The sequence below is a fragment of the Anomalospiza imberbis genome, chromosome 1 (genome assembly GCF_031753505.1).
Source record: "Anomalospiza imberbis isolate Cuckoo-Finch-1a 21T00152 chromosome 1, ASM3175350v1, whole genome shotgun sequence".
NCBI lineage: Eukaryota > Metazoa > Chordata > Aves > Passeriformes > Viduidae > Anomalospiza > Anomalospiza imberbis.
The window spans coordinates 140,671,716-140,691,443 of record NC_089681.1 but is presented as its reverse complement, the minus strand read 5'-3'; the positions used below and the strand labels follow the sequence as shown (position 1 = coordinate 140,691,443).

General features: G+C 39.8%; 1 protein-coding gene across 3 annotated transcripts in view; it reads left to right on the top strand.

Moving 5' to 3' along the window:
- The first annotated feature begins 1,887 nt into the window (after positions 1–1,887).
- Positions 1,888–19,728, top strand: part of PFKP (phosphofructokinase, platelet) — a 42,371-nt gene continuing 24,530 nt past the window's right edge. For all 3 annotated transcript variants that reach the window (XM_068173844.1, XM_068173837.1, XM_068173829.1), the window contains exons 1-4: positions 1,888–2,266; positions 9,992–10,065; positions 16,741–16,818; positions 19,097–19,286. In XM_068173844.1, coding sequence (XP_068029945.1) covers positions 2,182–2,266; positions 9,992–10,065; positions 16,741–16,818; positions 19,097–19,286 — 427 coding nt within the window. In that variant the 5' untranslated portion in view covers positions 1,888–2,181. The remainder of the gene's footprint in view (positions 2,267–9,991; positions 10,066–16,740; positions 16,819–19,096; positions 19,287–19,728) is intronic.

The window sequence follows — 19,728 nt, the reverse complement described above, 5'->3', positions numbered from 1 at the left end:
TTTTTTAGAAATGGCTGCACCAAGCAAACACAAGCAAGAAGAATTTGTTGTCTTTGTCAAAGTGCTCCTGAGATTACAATGGTCCTTGGTCCATGGTGTTAAACAGTCATAATAGTTTCTACCAGCAAAAGATCTTGATTTTACAGGTTTTGGATCAAGCCCTGAATCACTCAAAAGACCTTAATTCAGCTTTTGCAGAGCTATTCTCAAATAAAATAATGTGATTTCAAATCAAACCAGAACCTTTTGAACACAGTATGACTTTGTGGATGTTTACATATTTCTATAACAGAAGTTCACCTTCATTATATTCTGTGACTGAAGACTTCAGATTCAGGAAAGAATATAGTAAATTCCCTACAGAGACATTAATGTTCATAGTATACAATCGATTTGTCAATGGATTGTTTCTGTTGTCAAATCACACTCATTATAGTCTCAGTGTAGATTTCCAAATGTGAGCTGCCCACACGATAGGTATAAATATCCATTTTCAGGCTTCAAACACTTATCTATGACTAATTTTGACTGAACTACTCAAATGACTGTACTTCCACATGTCTGTGTGAAAGCTGACATGTTGAGCACGTGTGTTTTTACGATGTGAGTTGTCTGTGATGTGATGAAGACGTTGAATAAAGCCAGTAATTAACAAAGCAATTAAAATATAAAACTAGAGTCAGCATTTTGATGCTGTTCCCGACTCTCTCCCTGACTTGCTTTATTATTTCGTGCAAGTAAGTTGGCCCGATTTCGCAAAGACTTTTACTTAAGCAAAATACCACAAACAACTGTATGCAGGGTAATACAGCTTTATTTGCTAATATTACCAAAACCCGGCGCTTTTAAAGTTTCTGTGACTACGCACGCTGCTATGATCAACAGAATTATTCTGCCAGCGTGGTGTTACAATACAAGGAGTTTAAGAGCGCATTTAAGTAGTAGTACTTAGTACTAACCACTCCCCACGCAAAAGCATCAGTGCATAAGAGGAGAACGAAAAGGAAGGCAGAAAAACTGCAATTCCCACCCGAGCAATTCCTCCCAACTGCTTTGCCTCTGTTGCTCTCTTTGACTCAAACTCTGTCTCTCAGCCGCTAATACTCACGAAAAACTTCCTTTTCCTACCGGCGCCTGAACGCCCACTGCGGTGCTGAGAAGCCTCAGCGGGAAAACACACCTGAGGATGAAAGGGCAGAAAGAGAAAGAGCAGAGCTCGGGGCCTCAGGGTGTCCCTGCCCGGCCCCGAGACACGGACCCTGCCAGACGCCGGCAGGAGCCGTCTGTCCGTCTGTCCTGCATTCCCAGCGGGAGCCGCGCTCTCCGCTCCCTGCCGGAGCATTCCGAGCAGCAGCCGGGCGGGCCAGCGAGCCCGAGCCGCGCCGGAGGCATCGGGCTGCGAGGAACCGACCCGCTGGAAGCGGATTCCCCCCTCGAGCCTCCGGCACAGCCGTGAGGGGGACGGGAAGCCGCCGGAGAGGCTCCGCTGAAGGCGCTGCCCAGGGGAGCCGCACGCGCGACGGAGACACGCGGCGTTCCTCAGCCGCTACTGCGGGGAGGATGAGCCAGCTCTAGCCAACACAACTCCCTCCCCCGCGCTGCCGCCGTGCCAAGGCGCCAGCCATGTTCCCGCATCGCCCCCACCTCGGGCGCCGGGAAGAAGAGGGGGAAGGGGAAGGAAGGCGGGGAGGCGGCGCCGGGACTCCCGCCCCGCCGGGGCCGCGCCACCGCCCCCTCCCACCTGCCCGCGCCCCGCGAGCGCCCCCGCCCCGCCCGCCGCGCCAGCTCGGCCGCTCATTGGCCGCGCTCCCGCCCGTCAGCGCCGCTCCCGCAGGGCTGAGGGGGCGGGGCCGCGCCGCGCTGTCAGCGGCGCGCGGGGAGGCGGGGAGGGCGCGGCGGCGGGGCAGAGCGGGGGGCGGCGGGGTGAGAGGTGCTTAAGAGCTGCTGCTCTGCCCGCTCTGCTTTTTTTCCCCGGGCTTTTGCACACAGTCTTGGCCCTTCCCTCAGGTTTTCTGCAGAGATTTACCTGTCGGTAACCACACACCCACACCGGGCTGCTCGGGCTCTTTTCCCGCAGAGGCCGAACGCTCGGTTCCGCGGAGCGGGAGCAGACCCCGGCGGCCAGGGGCTCCCTCAGCGACCGCGCTCCGCCTCGCCCGCCGGTGCCGCTCCCCCAGCGCCATGGATCACCAGCCCAAGTTCTTCGAGAACCTCTCGGGCGCCGGGAAGGCCATCGGGGTGCTGACCAGCGGCGGCGATGCCCAAGGTAGCGGCTCACGCCGTTTACTCCGGGAGCATGGGGAGGACTAGGGGAAGGAACCGAGGGGGAACGCAGGGCGGCTGCGGGCACGGTGGGGAGTGGGGCAGCAGCAGGAGAGGGCGAGGAGCCCCCTGGGCAGGAGGGAAGGGCCTCTCTGGCTGCCATGCGGGAGGCCGGGGAAACAGCGTGGGCTGCTTCAGGGTTGGTGTCGGGAAGCCACGGTGCGGCACATGGAGGGAGTGGAGGGAGGGCTTTGGGAGCGGTTCACACGGGATTGCAGTGGTGCTCGGGTTCCTCTTTCCGTGCTGGCCTTCGACCCGGCTTTCCTACTAAGCTCATTTAGAAGATAAATAATTTTTTGCACGGCCTGGGCGCCTGAGGTTCAAACATCCTCTCACCTCTTCTTCCCCTCTCCCTGCCTCTCCACGTTTCCTCTGCCCCAGGCTGGGCAGAGGAGAGGGTAGGAACGCTGCAGTAACTTCCACGACCAAGATGTCTCGTTCCCTCGAGAGGTGGTGGGGTGAGGAGGGATGGCTGATGGGAGCGGGGGAGGAGGAGGTCGTGCCGCCCAGCACGGCGGGTGGGAGGCTTGGCTGCGCTGCTGGGGCTCTGCCAGCCCTCGCCTCGTCTGCTTTTCACTTCGTTTTGGCAGCAGCAGCACGTTTATGTTCCTACCCGTGGTTCAGAACGCTCAGATCGTGGTTTACTTTTCCCCCGTAGGAGTATGTTAGAAACGTGTCTCGCCTTTTTAAATCTCTTCAGTGTAGAGGAAGTCGTAGCTACTACAGGACAGGGGGAACAAAAGACCTGCAGACATTAAGAGGGATGGGAAAGAAAAGAGGCTTGATCACAATATTCCTAGTAAAGAATCCATTTTTTCCTACACTTTAGTTTCCTCTTTCCTATCAGAATATCGTAATGGGTCCTTTCCAACTCGGCATGTTCTGTGATTCTATGGTAATAGTTTGAAGTTTCAGTTAATCAAGATTTCAAACACGCAATGCTCCGTGCTGTTCGAGGACTATTGCTCTGCTTATACGAGGAGAGTTGTTCAATGGTAATTGCTTTTAGTACCTTCTCTTAATTTTAGGTTGTTTTACTTTTTTTAATTGCCGGAACTGTTTCGAGAGTACTTTCACTTAAAGAACAAGCGGCACTCATTCGCGTTTGTGAAGAGAATGGGGGGTGGGAGCATCTCCTTTCGTTCTGCGTGAGCTCGGTGGTTTAGGGACCAGTCTCTCCCCAGATTTTGCACAGGGACGAGCCCGCGGCCGGGGCAGCCTCCCCTCTCCTCTTACCGGGTTTCCCGGCGCGTCCATGCGGTGGTAGCTTGCATGGACCAGTGTCTCCGCGCTCCCTCCCTCCCTCCGCCGGTGTGTACGTGATCCGCTGCGAGTCGCTGCAGATTCCGCCTCTTTGCGTCATCTGGGCTGGGAGAAGCATCCTCCCTCCCCCTGCCAGCAGGAATAACGGGGAGCCCCCGGGTTTACCTAGGATTATCCGAAACTCTAATCGGGATGAAAGGGATTTGTTGGCATCGAGGAGGAAAATGTGGAAGTTCTGGAGAGAAAACCAAATCGATGCGTTTAAATGGCTTCTCTTTTACCCCTCGGTGAGACTACACTTGTTCAAGTTTTATCCAGTTTGCCCTCAGTAACATCAATTCCACTGCTAAATGATTCTAGGGGGAACTGAGAATCAGAGCATCTCTGTCTTAATGGTCTGATGGCCAAATCGCCATTTTAATTTAAAAGTGTGGCAGGGCCAGCCTGAAGCAGCAGTAACGTGCTCAGCAAGAGGCTGAGCCCTGCAACTTGCTTCTGCGTGGCTGGAGATTATATAATGCAGCAGCAGATGCATCTCCTTTTATAAAGTACTAATCTTCACTGGCCACTGTGTGAATTAAGGCATTTGAAGGTCTTGCGGAATCCACGGGTAACATCTAGACTTTACATCTGGCAGATTGCCACAGAAGCATGGAGGGTTCCAAAGTAACAGCCTGTGAAAGTTACTGTCTAAGGAGTGGGGTTGTCACAAAGACCAAAAAAAGTAATTGGGATGCCTTCCAAGCTGTTTCATTGGCAGCCTTGTTGTTCTAACTTTGAAGAACAAGGAAATAACCTTCCCAGCATTTTAGAACTTGATCAATTTCACCTGAATCACACAACAGTGTGTGACCATAACCCCTTACTATCTTGGTAGCAGCAGAGATGTGTAAAATAAGCAGCCTCAAGTCAATTTGAAGGTTAAACAAGGGACAGAATGAGTCATGCCCTGACAAGGTCATTTGCCCTTTGGAGGACAGAGTGTAAATGTGTGAGAGAAGTCCTGAAGTACACCAAGAAGGAAGTATGCTGCTGTTACTGCTATTTAAATATAATCTGTTTAAGCAAAGTGTAGGTGAGGCAAAGCTACTGATTCAGAAGTAGGCAAAGAAGTTCTAGTATTAGGAATAAAGTTCCAGTTTTGTTTTGTTTTAGATTTGTCAGACACTAAAAGTCTTCAAACTATCTGTAATCCAAACTAAACTCACAAACAACCAAGTAGAAAAAACACCTGTTAAACACAAAATCTTAATAGGTGCCAGTATTTAGATTGGACTGTAAGTCTGAGCATAGAATAAAATATACGTGAAATTATTTTAAGGTGAAATTAATCTGTTTGCTGTTATTTGTATTTCTAATAATTTAAAAGTAGAGTTATGTAAATTACACAAGGCTTTCTATTTATAGGGCATGTTAAGTTTTCAGTTCCTTCCCAGCATTGGTGCTACTTCCTTGAAAGTTTCATTTTTCTTTTTTGTTTTTCTACCTGTACAGTTTTAAAGACTATAGAATGTACGTGTGTCATACTGGACTTTTTTTCTTTGTGGAGTTAAAGAATTTATCAGTGATCTGTTTCACAGGAAAAGAAGATCTTTAGTACACTTATAATTTGTATAAGTACTAAACTTGACAGTCTATTACTTCGGCTTCAGCTAACCAGCTGTTAAATTGTGAACTAAAAATGTATTTTCCACTGTAATCACATGTACCTTGAGAGGCAAAAGAAGTTCTGACAATCGATTCTCAATATTTATGGGTTGGTTCAGTTTCTGAAGTATTTCTAAATTGTACTGGTTGCAGCTCAGGAAGGTGGTTTAGTAAGTCACACTTCTCACTTTGTGGGATTCTCTGGCCATTCTGCTTCAGGTCATGAAGTACACCGGTTGAATTTTCTGTGGTTCCAGTGGCTGCCACAGACAGCTTTGACCAGCGTAGGTCACTGACGTTCACACAGCCTATTCCAGGACCGTGGTAGGTACGGCTCCGCGGCAGGAAGCGCTGTGGGGAAGCCGCTGACAGAAGGTGATTGTGCGCTCCTGGGGAAGGATGTGTTTGTGGCTGTGGAGCTGCTGCCCAGCCGACTGACTCGAGGTCATTGTCTTTGGATAGGACCATGTTGTTTTTCAGATAAACTCAAAGATTCGGTGTTGAGGAGGACAGCATAGGTAAGGGATGTAATGGTCTGGAATATCATAGCCCATCCTGAAGTCAAGAGCTGTGTGTCCCTATATTCAAAGCATTCCAGGCTTCCAAAAAACCAAACCAAAGCCAAGCCAAAGTTCCAAGGCTTAGTTGGTAGTGTAGATATATGGCTCTTCTGGTGACATAGATTGGAAGAGGAAATCTTGGCACTGAACAAATGAAAAAGCTCAACTCCTTCAGCAAATACTGGGTTTAAAAACAGCTTAAAAAGAACCTTAAAGAAGCCTTCTGTATTCCAGAGTTTTGGAATGCTACTGACCATGACTGTGGAAGCAAAGATTTACATTTTTCTGCTCTTGAAGCATTACAGACTGAGGAACATCATAGGACATATTTAATATAGTAGTGTAAATGTATTGGTTTTGTCCAGGTGGCAGAATTTCTTTTTCCACTATAAGCTTCTCAACTAATACAGTAAAATAAATAAATATTTTTTAAAAAAAGCCACAAACTAAAACAACCCACACTCTTCTTATGTCATCCAAATTAGGGTTTATTTGTTAACACTTGCATAATTTGAACATAGTCACAAGGAATTTTTGAATTCTAGCCCCCCAAAAGGCACTTTTTCCAGCTAAGAAAAATGCATGAAAATATACATGTATATGAAATACATATATATGTGTCTCTAGATAAAATAAGTACTATTTGTATGTAAAATTAAGGAATGTAGTTATTAATGGATGAGTGTAACTATTTCAGTGCATTTAGTATTTTTGAGATGCTGCTTCTATAATTAGTGGATTCAATTATCTTAGTCTCCTAAGATTTTTATTTTAATTTTTAAGAAGAAGGTATGTTTGCCATCTAGATGTTCTGCAATTGTATTTATTTGTGCAGTAGAATGTTCTGATCTAATACAGTTGATGTTCAGGAAAATTGTGTAATATTCAGGTGTCTAGAATAACTACTGTGATTACAGGCAATAAAACCTGTAATGTAATTAAAAGTAAATAGAACAAATTCAAGTTGTATTTTTATTGATTTGTTCAGTTCTTATATTTGACTGCTTCTCTTTTGATGATTATAGGCTCATGCTGACATAACCATTTACATACTTGAATAAAGTCTTCCTGTTTGGTAATGTTTAGACATTTTCCTTAGTGATTTTTGCTATATAGTCTTTTAAGTCTGAATCTTTATTCAGCGTAGCACTGAAACATATGTGCTAAGTCATTAAGCCTGTGTTAAAGCCAATGTTTATCTCTAAAATTGGTGATACTTAAGTACTTCTTGATGCTTGTCCAAGACACATAGTTTCGATTTTGCTTTTGAATGGTTTATGTTACAGTTATTTATTTAAAGGCATGTCTAGCTGACTAAAGCAAGGCAAACTTGGCTTAAACACAAACTCATGTAGAACCTCCTCTGTTGTAGTGGTGCATATGTACATGAACCAGGATGTAGGCACAAGAGAGGGATACTCTTTTGGAGATAGAGAGAGCCTCTGAAATAATTTAAAGATGTCTGCAGTACTATTTGTAACCCTGTTTTGAAAACCAAGTGCTCCTTTTCAGGACAGTTGAATAAACAATATCAAGGAAAAGAAATTATCAACTTCTAAATTAATTCAGATGTTATGTAAAGCCCTGAAAGTAGTTGCATTTTACTTAATCTTTGCTGAGTCCCAAAGAGCAAAATAAATATTTCCATCTTTCCAAGGCTTTAATGCAAAAGCAAGTAGTAATTCAGAAACATTTTAAATAATTCTTACTTTATTTTAAAAAAATACTAGTTTTACTTGTGGCTTTCTTTTGAAGCTGCTATTCTAATCCTGTATGTTTATCAAACTGCATTTATTATTCAGGACCAAATCCACAGTTAACCTGCTAAATCTCTGTTAAAGTAATAGGCATGAGTAATAATGTTTCATGGTTATTACAGTAATGCACAAATAATGAAATTTTATTAGACAATCCTACAGAGGCTTCATGAATTTTTTTGTTTCTTCTTGAATTACTGCAATTTAGCCAAATTGTCGAAGTCTAAAGCTGCAACGTGTTAACGGCATTTTGTAGGTATCAAATTGTAATATCCTTTAGTCCTCAGCCCTTCTGAAATATAAACCAGGAGCTTGCCAGTAAATAACAAATTCCTTTTTATCTATAAGGAAATAAAATATCCAACATGAAATAACAATAAAATGTAGGTTGCATAAATTTATAAAGCTGCAGTGGTAGTACTGGGAAGGTGCTGCCTGTCTGTAATCTGTGGGATTACAGATTTTTTTTTTCCTGGGTTTTTGCCTTTTTGTGGAGCAGGCAAAATGTGATTTTTTTCATGCAACAGACATGGAAACTGAAAGGTATTCACTGAAGTATATGGCTAAATTAAGGATTTATATACAAACTTTCCACAAACAAACCAAACAAGAGCAATCCCCCTCCAAAAAAAAAAACCCCAAATGCCAAAACAGAACTGCCAAAAAACCTCTGTACCAAACAGCAACAACAAAAAAGCCTCCCACACAACATGTGCTTTAATAGAAGCAAGCTGTGGGCTTTGGTGAAAGGAGTACCTTGTGCTGAGTGTTCCGGTTTGTGCAAAATGGCAGTGCTGTGATGAGCTGTCAGTTTGTTAAAATTAAAGGTCTTTGTCTCTGAGGGGTGTTAATTTTGTTATGAAAACTGTTTCACCGAGGAGATAACTTTCCTCTGTTTGGTCTGAGATTTATCATGCTAACTTTATTTTCATTACAGGCTGTCAGATGAGATTCTGTTTTTCTTTGGCATCATCCAGTTCTTCGTCTAAAGCTGTGCTTTTAGCTGTCTTGGCATTTGAAAGCTTTTTCCAGCTATGCCAAAAGGCCGACTCTGGCTGAAAGAATTCTTGCTATTATTTCCTAAAACAGAACTTATGTGAAAACACTGTTACTTGTGATTTCTGTCTTAAGTGTAAGAGACATCTACACAAACAGCAAAATCAGCTTTTTGGTTTTGGCAAACTTAATTTTTTAGAATGATGTTGAGCAACTTCAGGGACTTTCTGGTGTGTTCATAAGTAATGAATCTTTGAGAATAACTCAGCCTGATTCTTTAGACAGGTTAACTTTTACAGCTCAGTATTTTTACAGTAAAGGTAGATACTGTAGGATTAGATCTTTGTGACTTGCTGTGTTGTTTTATATTCTAGTTACCAGTTTATTATATCTGCAGAGAGGTGAACACTTAAAACCTATGTTGAGTAGCAGACCTTACCTGCTACTTGGCTGTTTTGGTATTAAATGCATAAGCTTTGGAGAATTGGTGTCTAGTACTTTGGGTTGTTACCCTTCTTGCATCGGTTTTTTACTGATGTGCCAGGACTATCAGTGTAGCCTATTTCTTTCTTCATGCTTTGTGTGATCTCTTATATCTGTTTTAGTGGTATGTAAACAATTAGTTGGTTAGTTCTGGAAAGTTCCTAAATAATGGGTAAGATAATGCAGTATCTGAAGGGATGAATTATAAGAGAAATTAATTTGGCCTGTGTAGAGGGACCAGTGGAGCTTCCACCGTTGCTCAGGAAGGTTGAGTGTTTGACCATGGGACTTAAATGGAAGATTTTCCAGGTTTATATTTTGTCAGATGTCTTGTGAGCAGGGAATTCCAATCAGAGCTTGCATTTTTGGGAGCGAAGTGTGGTGGGTGTTCAGACGCTTTTCTGTCAAATGAGTCAATGTAGTATTATTTATGTTAATTTAATGCTACTTTTGTCTTTTTAAAGAGCATCTGTCCAGGTCAACTTTGGCTCTGCTCCCCACAAAATACTGCATATGCACCTGTGTTATTTTGGAAATCCCAGAAAAACTGTTCAAATATAATTTCTCATTCGAAGAATGAGAAGAAGCTAAATTTGAAGAAGCTATATTTTAGCTTGCTGAATGTTTTGCCTTTCAGACTGGAAATTATTATTGCAAAATTAATTTACTTCATTGTTCAGTAGCTGTAACTTCTACAATGCTATATTGCAGTCAGCAGCAATTTAATCTCTGATTAACACACACTGGCATTCACATAATTATTGTAACAAAGAATGGTTCTGAACCCTTTATGCTCATGGGCTGCTTGCACTGTCATTAAGCAAATTTCTGTTTTAATGGATGCTGGTCATTGTCTTTCTTTAGGAATGAATTAATGTTCCCTTTATTTTCTAGACACAATACTTTTGCTATACAGAAAGTGCTGGATGACTGTAACAATGTGATTTTGCTTTTTCTTCCCAGGTATGAATGCTGCTGTGCGCGCAGTAGTACGCATGGGAATCTATGTAAATGCCAAAGTCTATTTTATTTATGAGGTTAGTTTTTGTTTCATTCATTCTGTATTTTGTCTTCTGACTAAACTTGAGTTTTTGTAGAAATACCATGGCAAGTAAATAGTATAAATTAAAAAATATTGTAGGTGTCATTCCTTTTCATTGTATGTTTCATTTAGTACTTTTTATTTTTATGGAAATTTACGTCTCACAAGGTGTATTCTTAAACTATGTAATTTAAAAGTAATTTCTTAAATATATGGAATTCTTTGTGTGCCACCAAAGACTTGAAAGCAGTGGTCACCCTGCAGTGAGCTACATATCTGTGCACTTGTTGGATGTTTTGCCCCACTTATTGTACTTTATAAATATTTGTTAATATTGTTTAAACTGCTGATTGTTAATCCATTGACTCCATTTTCCTAGAGTATGATAAGGATGTATCCTCACCCTCACTTCACAGATTGCACAGCTTGGTTTTGATCAAGAGTACTGTGGCAGTGGTGCCATCTTGCCTGGTTTATAAGTTACAACTGAAGAAACTCAATCATCAAACAAACAAAAAAAAAAGCCACATCAAAAACTTGACCCTCATTGTCTGTCCTGACATCAGAATTTTGTGGTTGAAATTTGTAACTGTATGTGCAGAAAGATTGTAATTTTCTGTAGCAATTATGCAGTAAGAAAAACAGATGGGACAAGTTTAATGTCAATGCCAAGGTGATGCTCCATGTATTTGTCTTCCTGGAAGGCTGCTGCAGTTAGACTTCTTTGTAAAGGATGCTTTCAGTTTTTATACAATTTTTGTAGATTAAACAATACAGTAAATACATTGATTCTGTTCCCAGTGGAATTCCTGTACAGCTCATTAGTAGTTTGAGGTTATTACAAATCATAATTTTATATGAGAGAAAGCTTGGTAGGTCCCCAGTAAAGTCTAACTTTAATATAAAATTATGGAGTACTGAAATTCATAGAAGTGCTTAGAAAATGCTTTTGTTTTAGTTTTGTGCATGGCAAATACAGGATTTATCTTTAAAAAGTAGCTGTTTATCCATTTTTTTTCCCCTGTCTGCTTACTCCTATAGCACATTTACTAATGAAATGCAAAGTATATTGAAATGCAAATAAGCAGAGGACTGTGCTCCAAAATTCTTTCCTACTACTGTGCTGGAGCAAGTTGCTCTGAATACTTAGTGTGTGCTAATTACATGGCCAATTTCTGGAATTCCTTCAGTGTTCAGCTGTTTTGCAGGCTCACTGAAATGGGTCAGATATTCTCTGGAAGTACGGAGAGTGTTTTGGACAACTTTAAGGCCAGAACTTGGATTTGAATTTATTTTTTAATTACGCTTAAGTCAAGAATTACCATATTTTTTCACCTTTTAAGCATATTTGGTATCGCAGAGTGATAGATTTCAAGAGAAATTTGAATATTTGTTTTTTCTGAATTGGACTTATCAAAACTGTCCTATTTAAGTTAAGGTGTTCCTGTGTTTGGTAGAGTTGGCCAGTGTGAAGTCACAGATGATTCTGAATGAAAAGTGATTGTAAAAAAATTAGATAATGTTGGGAATTTTCAGTTTCCCGTATAAATTGCCTTATGTCATCAATGTAACAGCAAGGTCTATGAGGAAACCCACATTTCATTGCAAATATGGGCTCTGAAAAAGATCTTGCTTCTAGATTAGTCCATTCAGTTCTGTATTTTGTACAGTACCAAACATTAAGCTTTGTTCTTCTCTGGCTGGTGATAATTGAAATATGAAGTCACTTTTCCTTCACAATGCTTACAAGTACTTCAGAGAAACAGAGTTGCAAGCATTGAAATGAAACAGCTGTTTCATTTTACCCCTTTGAAATGGGAAACAGATGAACGTGACAAGTGTAATAGAAGGGAAAAATCTTCATCTGATACTTGTCACTGATGTTCCCTGTTCTAAGCCTTTGCATGATGTATAAAGAGGAGATGTATTTTTGGGTATAGTTTGAGTTATTTATTGCTTTTAATGAGGTGTTCCTTCTGAGTTACAGTTTATTGAATGTGACTTGAGTGTGTTAAGCAAAGAGGATAGTGTATCTCTAAGCCTATATTTTGAGCATTTTAACACCTAGGTCAGGATAAAATGATATTTGTATTGAAGCTGCTCTGAAATAATGAAGGAAAAACCTGAAGTGATCATATCCAAAAGAAGAAAAAAAAGTATTCTTATTTGGATCCAAATATTGAGTTATAGTCTCAGCCTTTTCAAGCTTACTTTGCTGTAGTCATCATACGCTTTATTTCTCCTGTAGCTATGTCTGTCATATGAACTTTTTTTGCACTGCAAAACCATCTGTTTTCTGCAGTTGTGGCCAGCACTAGTTCCATATTCCAAGTAAAAAAGTAACTCTGTTTTCCTAACTCCATTTTTCTTCATCTTATGATGAGAGATTACTAAGATAAATGAATTAAAATTGATAATGAATTAGATCTAAGTAATTTTCTAGCCTTTTAAAAATTGGTTTTACAAAAGCCCAAAGAAAGAAACAGTTACATACTGGAATTCATGGCCTATTTGGACTCCCAAGTCCCAAAAGGAAAAAGAGTAAACTCATGTGAAAATGAAAACTAGAAGTTAATTTATATAAAATCTATTATTTGTTATATATCTATTTTCTAGTTTATATCAAACCTGTGAATTTATAGCTATACAATTTTAAAACCCTGTGTATATCTTAATTCACTGAAGTTAGCTAATTTCAAAATTTTGCTATTAATTGCAAATCTATACAGTTGTGCTAGCTTCACAATTTTGTATTTTTTATTATTTTATTTTAGTTTGTGGTTACCCTTCTTGACTGTCATCTCATTATTCCTTAAATGTACTCCAGTCTGAATTAAAATTTGAATACCCATGGAGTAATTTCACTCCTGCTATAAAAATCTAGGAGCTGGAATTATGTGTAGAGTATCAGGCTGTTCTAGGGGGCTAGTTTAATTTTTTTTTTTTCACTGATGAGAAGCTATTAAAGTCAGGTTGATTTTTTTTTTTGTCTTGTTTTTCCTTTTTAATTGAGAATGGGGAGAAAAAGTGATGCCTCTCATTTATGGCAGCTCAATTTTAGAAACTTGAGGTCTTAAATATTTATACAAATAACCTGCCCTTTTTCCAGGATTGAAGCACACAGTTCCCAGTTGATGCGTGCTCTTGCTACTAAACTATGGAGCTTTTAGATTCTTCATCTTGATTAAGAATCTTTTTCACAAGAGGCCAGCATTGGGAGTGCAATGGTACGGCAGTCATGGATTTCTGTGCGGCAAACTTCATGTCTGTTCTGTGGTGGTTAGTGCACTCAGAAGCAATATTATTTTCTGTAGTTGAGCAATGGCTGAGAATTCTCAGTAAGTAAATTCACGTAACTGTTAAAGCTCCAAATGTCTCGCATGCAACACATCAGGAGATGGCTTGTTCTTTTCAAAAGCTTTTGTCTTCAGAGTTCAGGCTGGGAGCCATGCTTGCTTCTGCCACACTCCTGGAGTTGCAGTGTGTGTGAATGTACCCTGTGAACATGGGACCCACAGAGATTTCTTCTTGTTCTTTTGAGTATTTAGATTTTGAGTACATGAAGGATTAAACATACAATGGTGCTGATCTTCACAAACTGTGCTTGCAGTATTTTTGACTGTTCATTTTTTCTATTCTTGCCCCACAGTTTTAGTATATCAGTACCCAAGCTCCTATATTTTTAGGATCTAAGTAAGAATTTAATTTTTTTTCATGTAAATTGACAGATTCTCACCCTCATATTAAGGTCTGTAGTCACATCTGCCAGTGATTTTTCAGTAACCATACAGCTGGAACAGTGACAGTGGTAAGCCTTCAAATATACGTTGTCCAGTCCTCATTGGTGTTTACATAACTAAAACAATAAATGAAAATTATCGTTAATACTTCAGTTGTAATTAGTAATTCATTTTCCCCCCAGCAGCTTTTCTAGAAAGCTGTTTTAATTCTATAGCTTGTATCTTTTAATGGTGTGGAGAACAAAGTGACAGTTCTATCTACCTTATTCAGAGGTCGCATACACATACTTGACAGACACCTGAATTAGGAAAACTTCATGCAACTGTTCAAACAGATAATGATTCTAAAGGTTCCCTGCCCTTACCTTGTAGTGGGAGGAATTGTTAATATATCCTCAGTTCTCACTTGTCTGCATAGTTATGGACTCCTGACCAAAATGTATAAAGTCCTTCTGTTTCAAAGAAACATGGTGCAGGAATGGGTCATAGCTCATTCTTAGCCTACCCATAAGGTGTTTCATGTCATAAGTTACTATTTTCTCTGTTTGCTTTTTTCTGTGTTTTAGATTTGTTAATCTGAAAATTGGGAATTTTATTCCATCAGTCTTATTTATGTATGTATTTCTTATATGTAATACTTCTTTGCATGCACTTTTGTTTTTCCTCTCAAGTTAAAATGGAAGGTGAATGACTTGAGCACACATGAACTGTGTATATTTTTGTCAGCTGTCAGTGCAGCTTACTCTGTAGTCAGTGTTACAAATTGAATTAAGATGCAGCATTACACTATTGCCAGTGGATCTCTTGAGTTATTGAAGTTGTCAATAGAAATACTTAGAGGAAAAGCTTTTACTCCATTACTGAATTATATAAGGAACATCGAATTCTATGTTAAAAAGCAAACAAAGCTGATGATGAATGAATTTAGTAATTTACTAGCCATCATCAAGTTTAGTTGTATCTACTGTAATGTTTCTTTCTGAAGATCTTTGCACTTTATCTGAGGGAGATTTTTTTAAAGTTGATACATAGATTAAACAGATTAAGCATTATTCCTTTTCCACCTTTCTCTAATTTTTGAACAAATTGTGTAAATAATGGCTTAGCTCTTCAAGTCATTGTGTGTGTACATTAACACAGAAATAGTATGTCCTGTATGTAGGAGCCCACAAGGGAACTGGGAAGATCACCAGGAACTGTAATGATGTGACAGGGAGTAATGGGGTCAAACTGAAAGAGTTCAAATGTCGGTTAGCTATATGGAGGGAATTCTTTACTGTGAGACTGGTGAGTCACTGGAACAGGTTTCCCAGAGAAGACGTGGATGCCCCAACCCTGGCAGTGTTCCAGGCCAGGTTGGATGAGGCACTGAGCAGCCTGGTCTAGTGGGAGATGTCCCTGCTGATGGCTGGAGAACTGGAAGTTGATGATCTTTTAAGGTCCTGTTCAACCCACGCCATTCTGTGTGTATACATTAGATCATGTCAACATAGAGACATATAAGTAGTGTTCCATCTGGATGTTTTTCGATCATATTGTCTCTAAATTATTCAGTCAAGCCTCACTGAGCAGAAACTTTCATGCTTTCCCCTTGGAATCTGTACTGGAATCCTAAAAAACCTAATTGAGTAACTTGTACTTTTGCTGTGTCCAGGTTATCTTTACATTCTTATTTTCTCGTGCTGGTGAGGACTCAAAGTTTGACATAAAAAATCATGTATATTATATTAATAATAAGCCACTTTAAGCTTAGTATGTTTCCAAGTTACTACTTATTGAGTAAATTCTGCATATACTCCGAATTGTGTAAAATTAAATTTTTCCATTTTATAATGTCAGTTTTGCTGTTTTCTGAACTCCCTTCTTTTTCTAGTTCCTGACTTACTGAAAAAACTGCACAGAGAAAAAATGTTAAATAATTGTTCCTTGGTGTGGGGAATATGTACAACTAATCTAAAAATGGAGACATAAACATTGTTATGGTTATTTTTCTTTAGTAGTTTTTTGTTTATTTCCTTAAACATATTGTGATTTTTCCCTGTGGATTTAAATAGATGTCAAAAAGTTGAGTGGTATTTCCAGTTATATTCTGTTGTCTGTCGGTTACAGTTTTCCAAACTTAGGACTTGATTGCTTTTTCTTCTTCTCCTCCTCTCCTTCTCCTCTCCTTCATTGCCATTCTGCTAGTATTTTTGTAGAGAGGTAATAAAATAAAGCCAGGCAAAACCCTTTAGCTGCTTGGATAGTTTTCCTTCTTTCAGATAAGTGTAGATCTTCTCATATTACAGTATGCAGTGCTCTTGGAAGACCACTTAAGGTATTAGGAATTTTTTAAATGCATTACTAAAAATTGTGTTTCTTTCCTATTTAATGTCTTTTATTTATTGTGCGACTGCCTCAAAAAAAAGAAAAGGTTGTGTCATCTGATTTCTTGTTCTTTCATGAAAAAATTTTGGTTATTGCTCTTTATCTTGTTTTGCTTATTACCAGCACTGGGGGGAAAAAATGTACAATGTGTTACAAAGATTTCCTAAGTTCATGGCCCCAGGCTGGGGTCTTATTTTTAAGGAACATATTTTATAATGCATTTCAAAGTTCTTTATAGATTAAAAAAAAAAAAAAGAATATTTGTTCTTCAAGAAGAAGCACATTACCATTTTAGTTTTATAGCTGTGTAATCTCTGTAAAGTATTACCTTATCTTGATGTTGTTTTTGGAAGTGATCCTTTAGGAAGAGGGTTTGTTTTGCTTTTCCCCCCCATAAAACAAGCAGTGGTGCCTTCTTGAATATTGTTTCATTTAAATTGAGTATTTTTTTATTCAGTGTTTTTAATTAAAGTTGTATTAAAGTGTACAAAGTGAGTATTACTGTGGTGGAAATTTGATGTAGTTTTTAAAATCAGACTTATGAATTACTTTCCCTTTTACAGGGTTACCAGGGAATGGTTGATGGAGGTGATAATATTGTAGAAGTTTCATGGGAAAGTGTTTCGAGTATCCTGCAAGTGGTAAGTGCTAAGGGGTGAGAGTGGGACCCAAAACCTCTTTATTCAAACAGAAGAGCCAAAATTCTAGATGCAGGCAACCCCTGGAGTTATATATTTGGACTTTGTGTGATGACTGAGTGACCAGCATGTACCACTTCCAGCGGAGCCTGATTTCTGCAGTGTGGATGGCTGACACTTGCTGAAGATCTTGGTGTAGTCTTGAATTTGGAGCCCAGAAATAATCTTGAAAACCTTTGTTCTAGATTTGCAATGTCACATGTCATTAACCTCCTAAAGCCATATTGGCAAGTCTGTATTTAATAAAAAAGACATTATAGGGCCAAAACATGAAAAAGCTGTGTTTTGCAAGGCAAATAATTTCTTATGAAACCCTCTTGGCTTTCTGTGTAAGTGGGTGTAGAATTATAGTAACGGATGTAATTACAGTGCAGTTCTGCAGAGCTCAGATACTGCCAGTGACTTAGTACATTTTTATTACAACATTCTGCAGTGTGGCCATTTGGATCTCCTCAGCTTTTGCTCAGCATGGTAATGTTGTTACCTCTTCCAGAGCAGGTGCTATGTTTGGCGAAGAGGCCTTACTGCTTGCCAAGCTTTCTGAAAACTACCTCCAGGTGAAGCGTGGGTTTCTTTGGAGGCTTTTTGTAAAGTTAATGAACATAAAACAGTTAGCAGAGAAATTTTTTTTTTAAACCAATGCCCTGGAGTACTGTGAGGTATTTTGTCCTTTGTGTTTGGTTGTTTTCTTCTTTTTTTCCTCCACATCTATCTTGCAGAATCTGTAAGTAGAATCATGGAATATATCGAGTCGACAGGGACCCATAAGGATCATTGAGTTCTAAAACTAAACAATATGACTAAGAGCATCATCCAGATGCATCTTCCAGTGACAGGAAAATTGAGTTCTCTTAACCAAGCCGCACAGGAGCATAGGCAGGAGCAGGATCCTGGTAGGGGTAGGCTCCTGTACATGTATAGTGTAAAAGAAAAACATCTTTCTGAGCTTCATTGCTGGAAATTCAACAGACCAACAATGAACCTCAGCATGTATCTTACAGAAAGTGTTTATTTGTTTTGATGAGAAAGGTTTTGCAGCCCATTGTGTATTTCTGTTCATTCAGAACAAGTAGCACTTTGTTTCAAGTACAGTTTCTTTTCCTCTTGCAGCTGTTTTCTTCTAAGTATGAAAATACCTAGTTTCAGAGACATTTTTAGTTCTGATTGGTTTTTTTTTTTTTTGAGCTTCTCTGTGTGTACACATCTTCCTTTTTTTCTGGAGACAGCTGAATTCTGTTCCACTTTCTTTTTTCTTTCCACTAGCGGCTATGCAACACAGATGGCAAACTGGCCTGAGAGCTGAAACATCTATTGATAGGGCAAATTGTGTCAGTACAGCCTCTGCAGATTTGAAGTTCAAATTTAGATGCATGTGACAGATTTACTACAAATTAAAGTGAAGGGAATATTTATGCAAAAATGATGTAATCATCTCCAGATTTGCCTGCAGGAAAAAAAATTAGTTTTTTAAGTCTTAATTGATACTTCTTTTTACTGTGACAATAAATAAGGCAAAAATTAAACTTCTTGAGTGACTGAACAACATAAACACAGAAGACTTGTAAATTATGTGTGTCCAGCAAGGCACCCAACAGTTTTCAGTGATAGGGCAGTTCAGTTATTTTTAAAAATGACCACCACTGTTTCCAAAAGAAGCTTTTTAATTCATATTAATAAATGCAACAGATAATAAGTAAAAGAGAAAATGTAGCATTAGTCTGATTTATAAAGAATTAAAGGCAGTTATTTCCATAATTGTGTGGAATGACAATGGATGCTAATTTTGAATTTCAGGGATACATTTTTTCTCTTATTGTCTATGTATCTTGTGATATTAGGGGGAAAAATACCACACTGAAGCCAACAAATGTAATTACTTAACTAGTTAATATATCACTTTTACTCTTTGCCATTCAATACAAGTAACAACCTATTTATTTTAATACTGCTAAAATTAATGTGATGTAATTTAACATTTTCCTTCCAGAATAGCTCTTTATCAGTAATTTCTGAGTGGTTTTTTTTTTTTGTTTTTCCCTTGTGTCTGTATCTGCTCTTGAACATAAATTCCCACAGGTTTGATAATCTGTTAATCATTACCTTACCTCACTGTAAAATTAAAAGACAGAGGTTATGCTACAAAACTCATCATTGATCCATCTTAGAAATGTACAGTAAAATACCGGATCATTAACTGAAAGTGCTGTTCTCCCTCTCCTAGGGAGGCACCGTGATCGGCAGTGCGCGCTGCAAATCCTTCCGCACGCGCGAGGGCCGCCTGCAGGCTGCCTTCAACCTGGTGCAGAGAGGGATCACCAACCTCTGCGTGATCGGCGGCGACGGCAGCTTGACCGGCGCCAACCTCTTCCGGGAGGAGTGGAGCGGGCTGCTGGAAGAGCTGGCACAGAAAGGTGAGTGTGCCTTCAGGCCCCCTACACTTCCCTTCCAGTCTTCAGGGGAGTTGTGAACCCTAATTGTAGGTGTGCAGACTGTATCCAGAGGGTACATCTAAAGTTTAAAAATCAAATGCGTTCATTCTAGGAAATGGTGTGGTTCTTCATAAAAGAATACCTTTAGGTTTCTGTACATCTGCTCGCGTGTATCATAAAGGTTCAAAAAAGGCCAAATGGGCAGCAGTCTTTGTGGCTTTTGTCCTTCGTTATGAATCATTTTCAGGATCTGAACCTCTGACCTTTTTCTTGAAAAGCCCTATGCCCTCATATCCAATCTGAGGTGGTAATTCCTTTCCTACAACAAGCTACACATTTGTATGTTATTAAATTATGATGCTTTCCTTCCTGTATGTCACTGTTTGATATCAGAACATTAGGTGGCTGTTCCTAGAAGTACAGC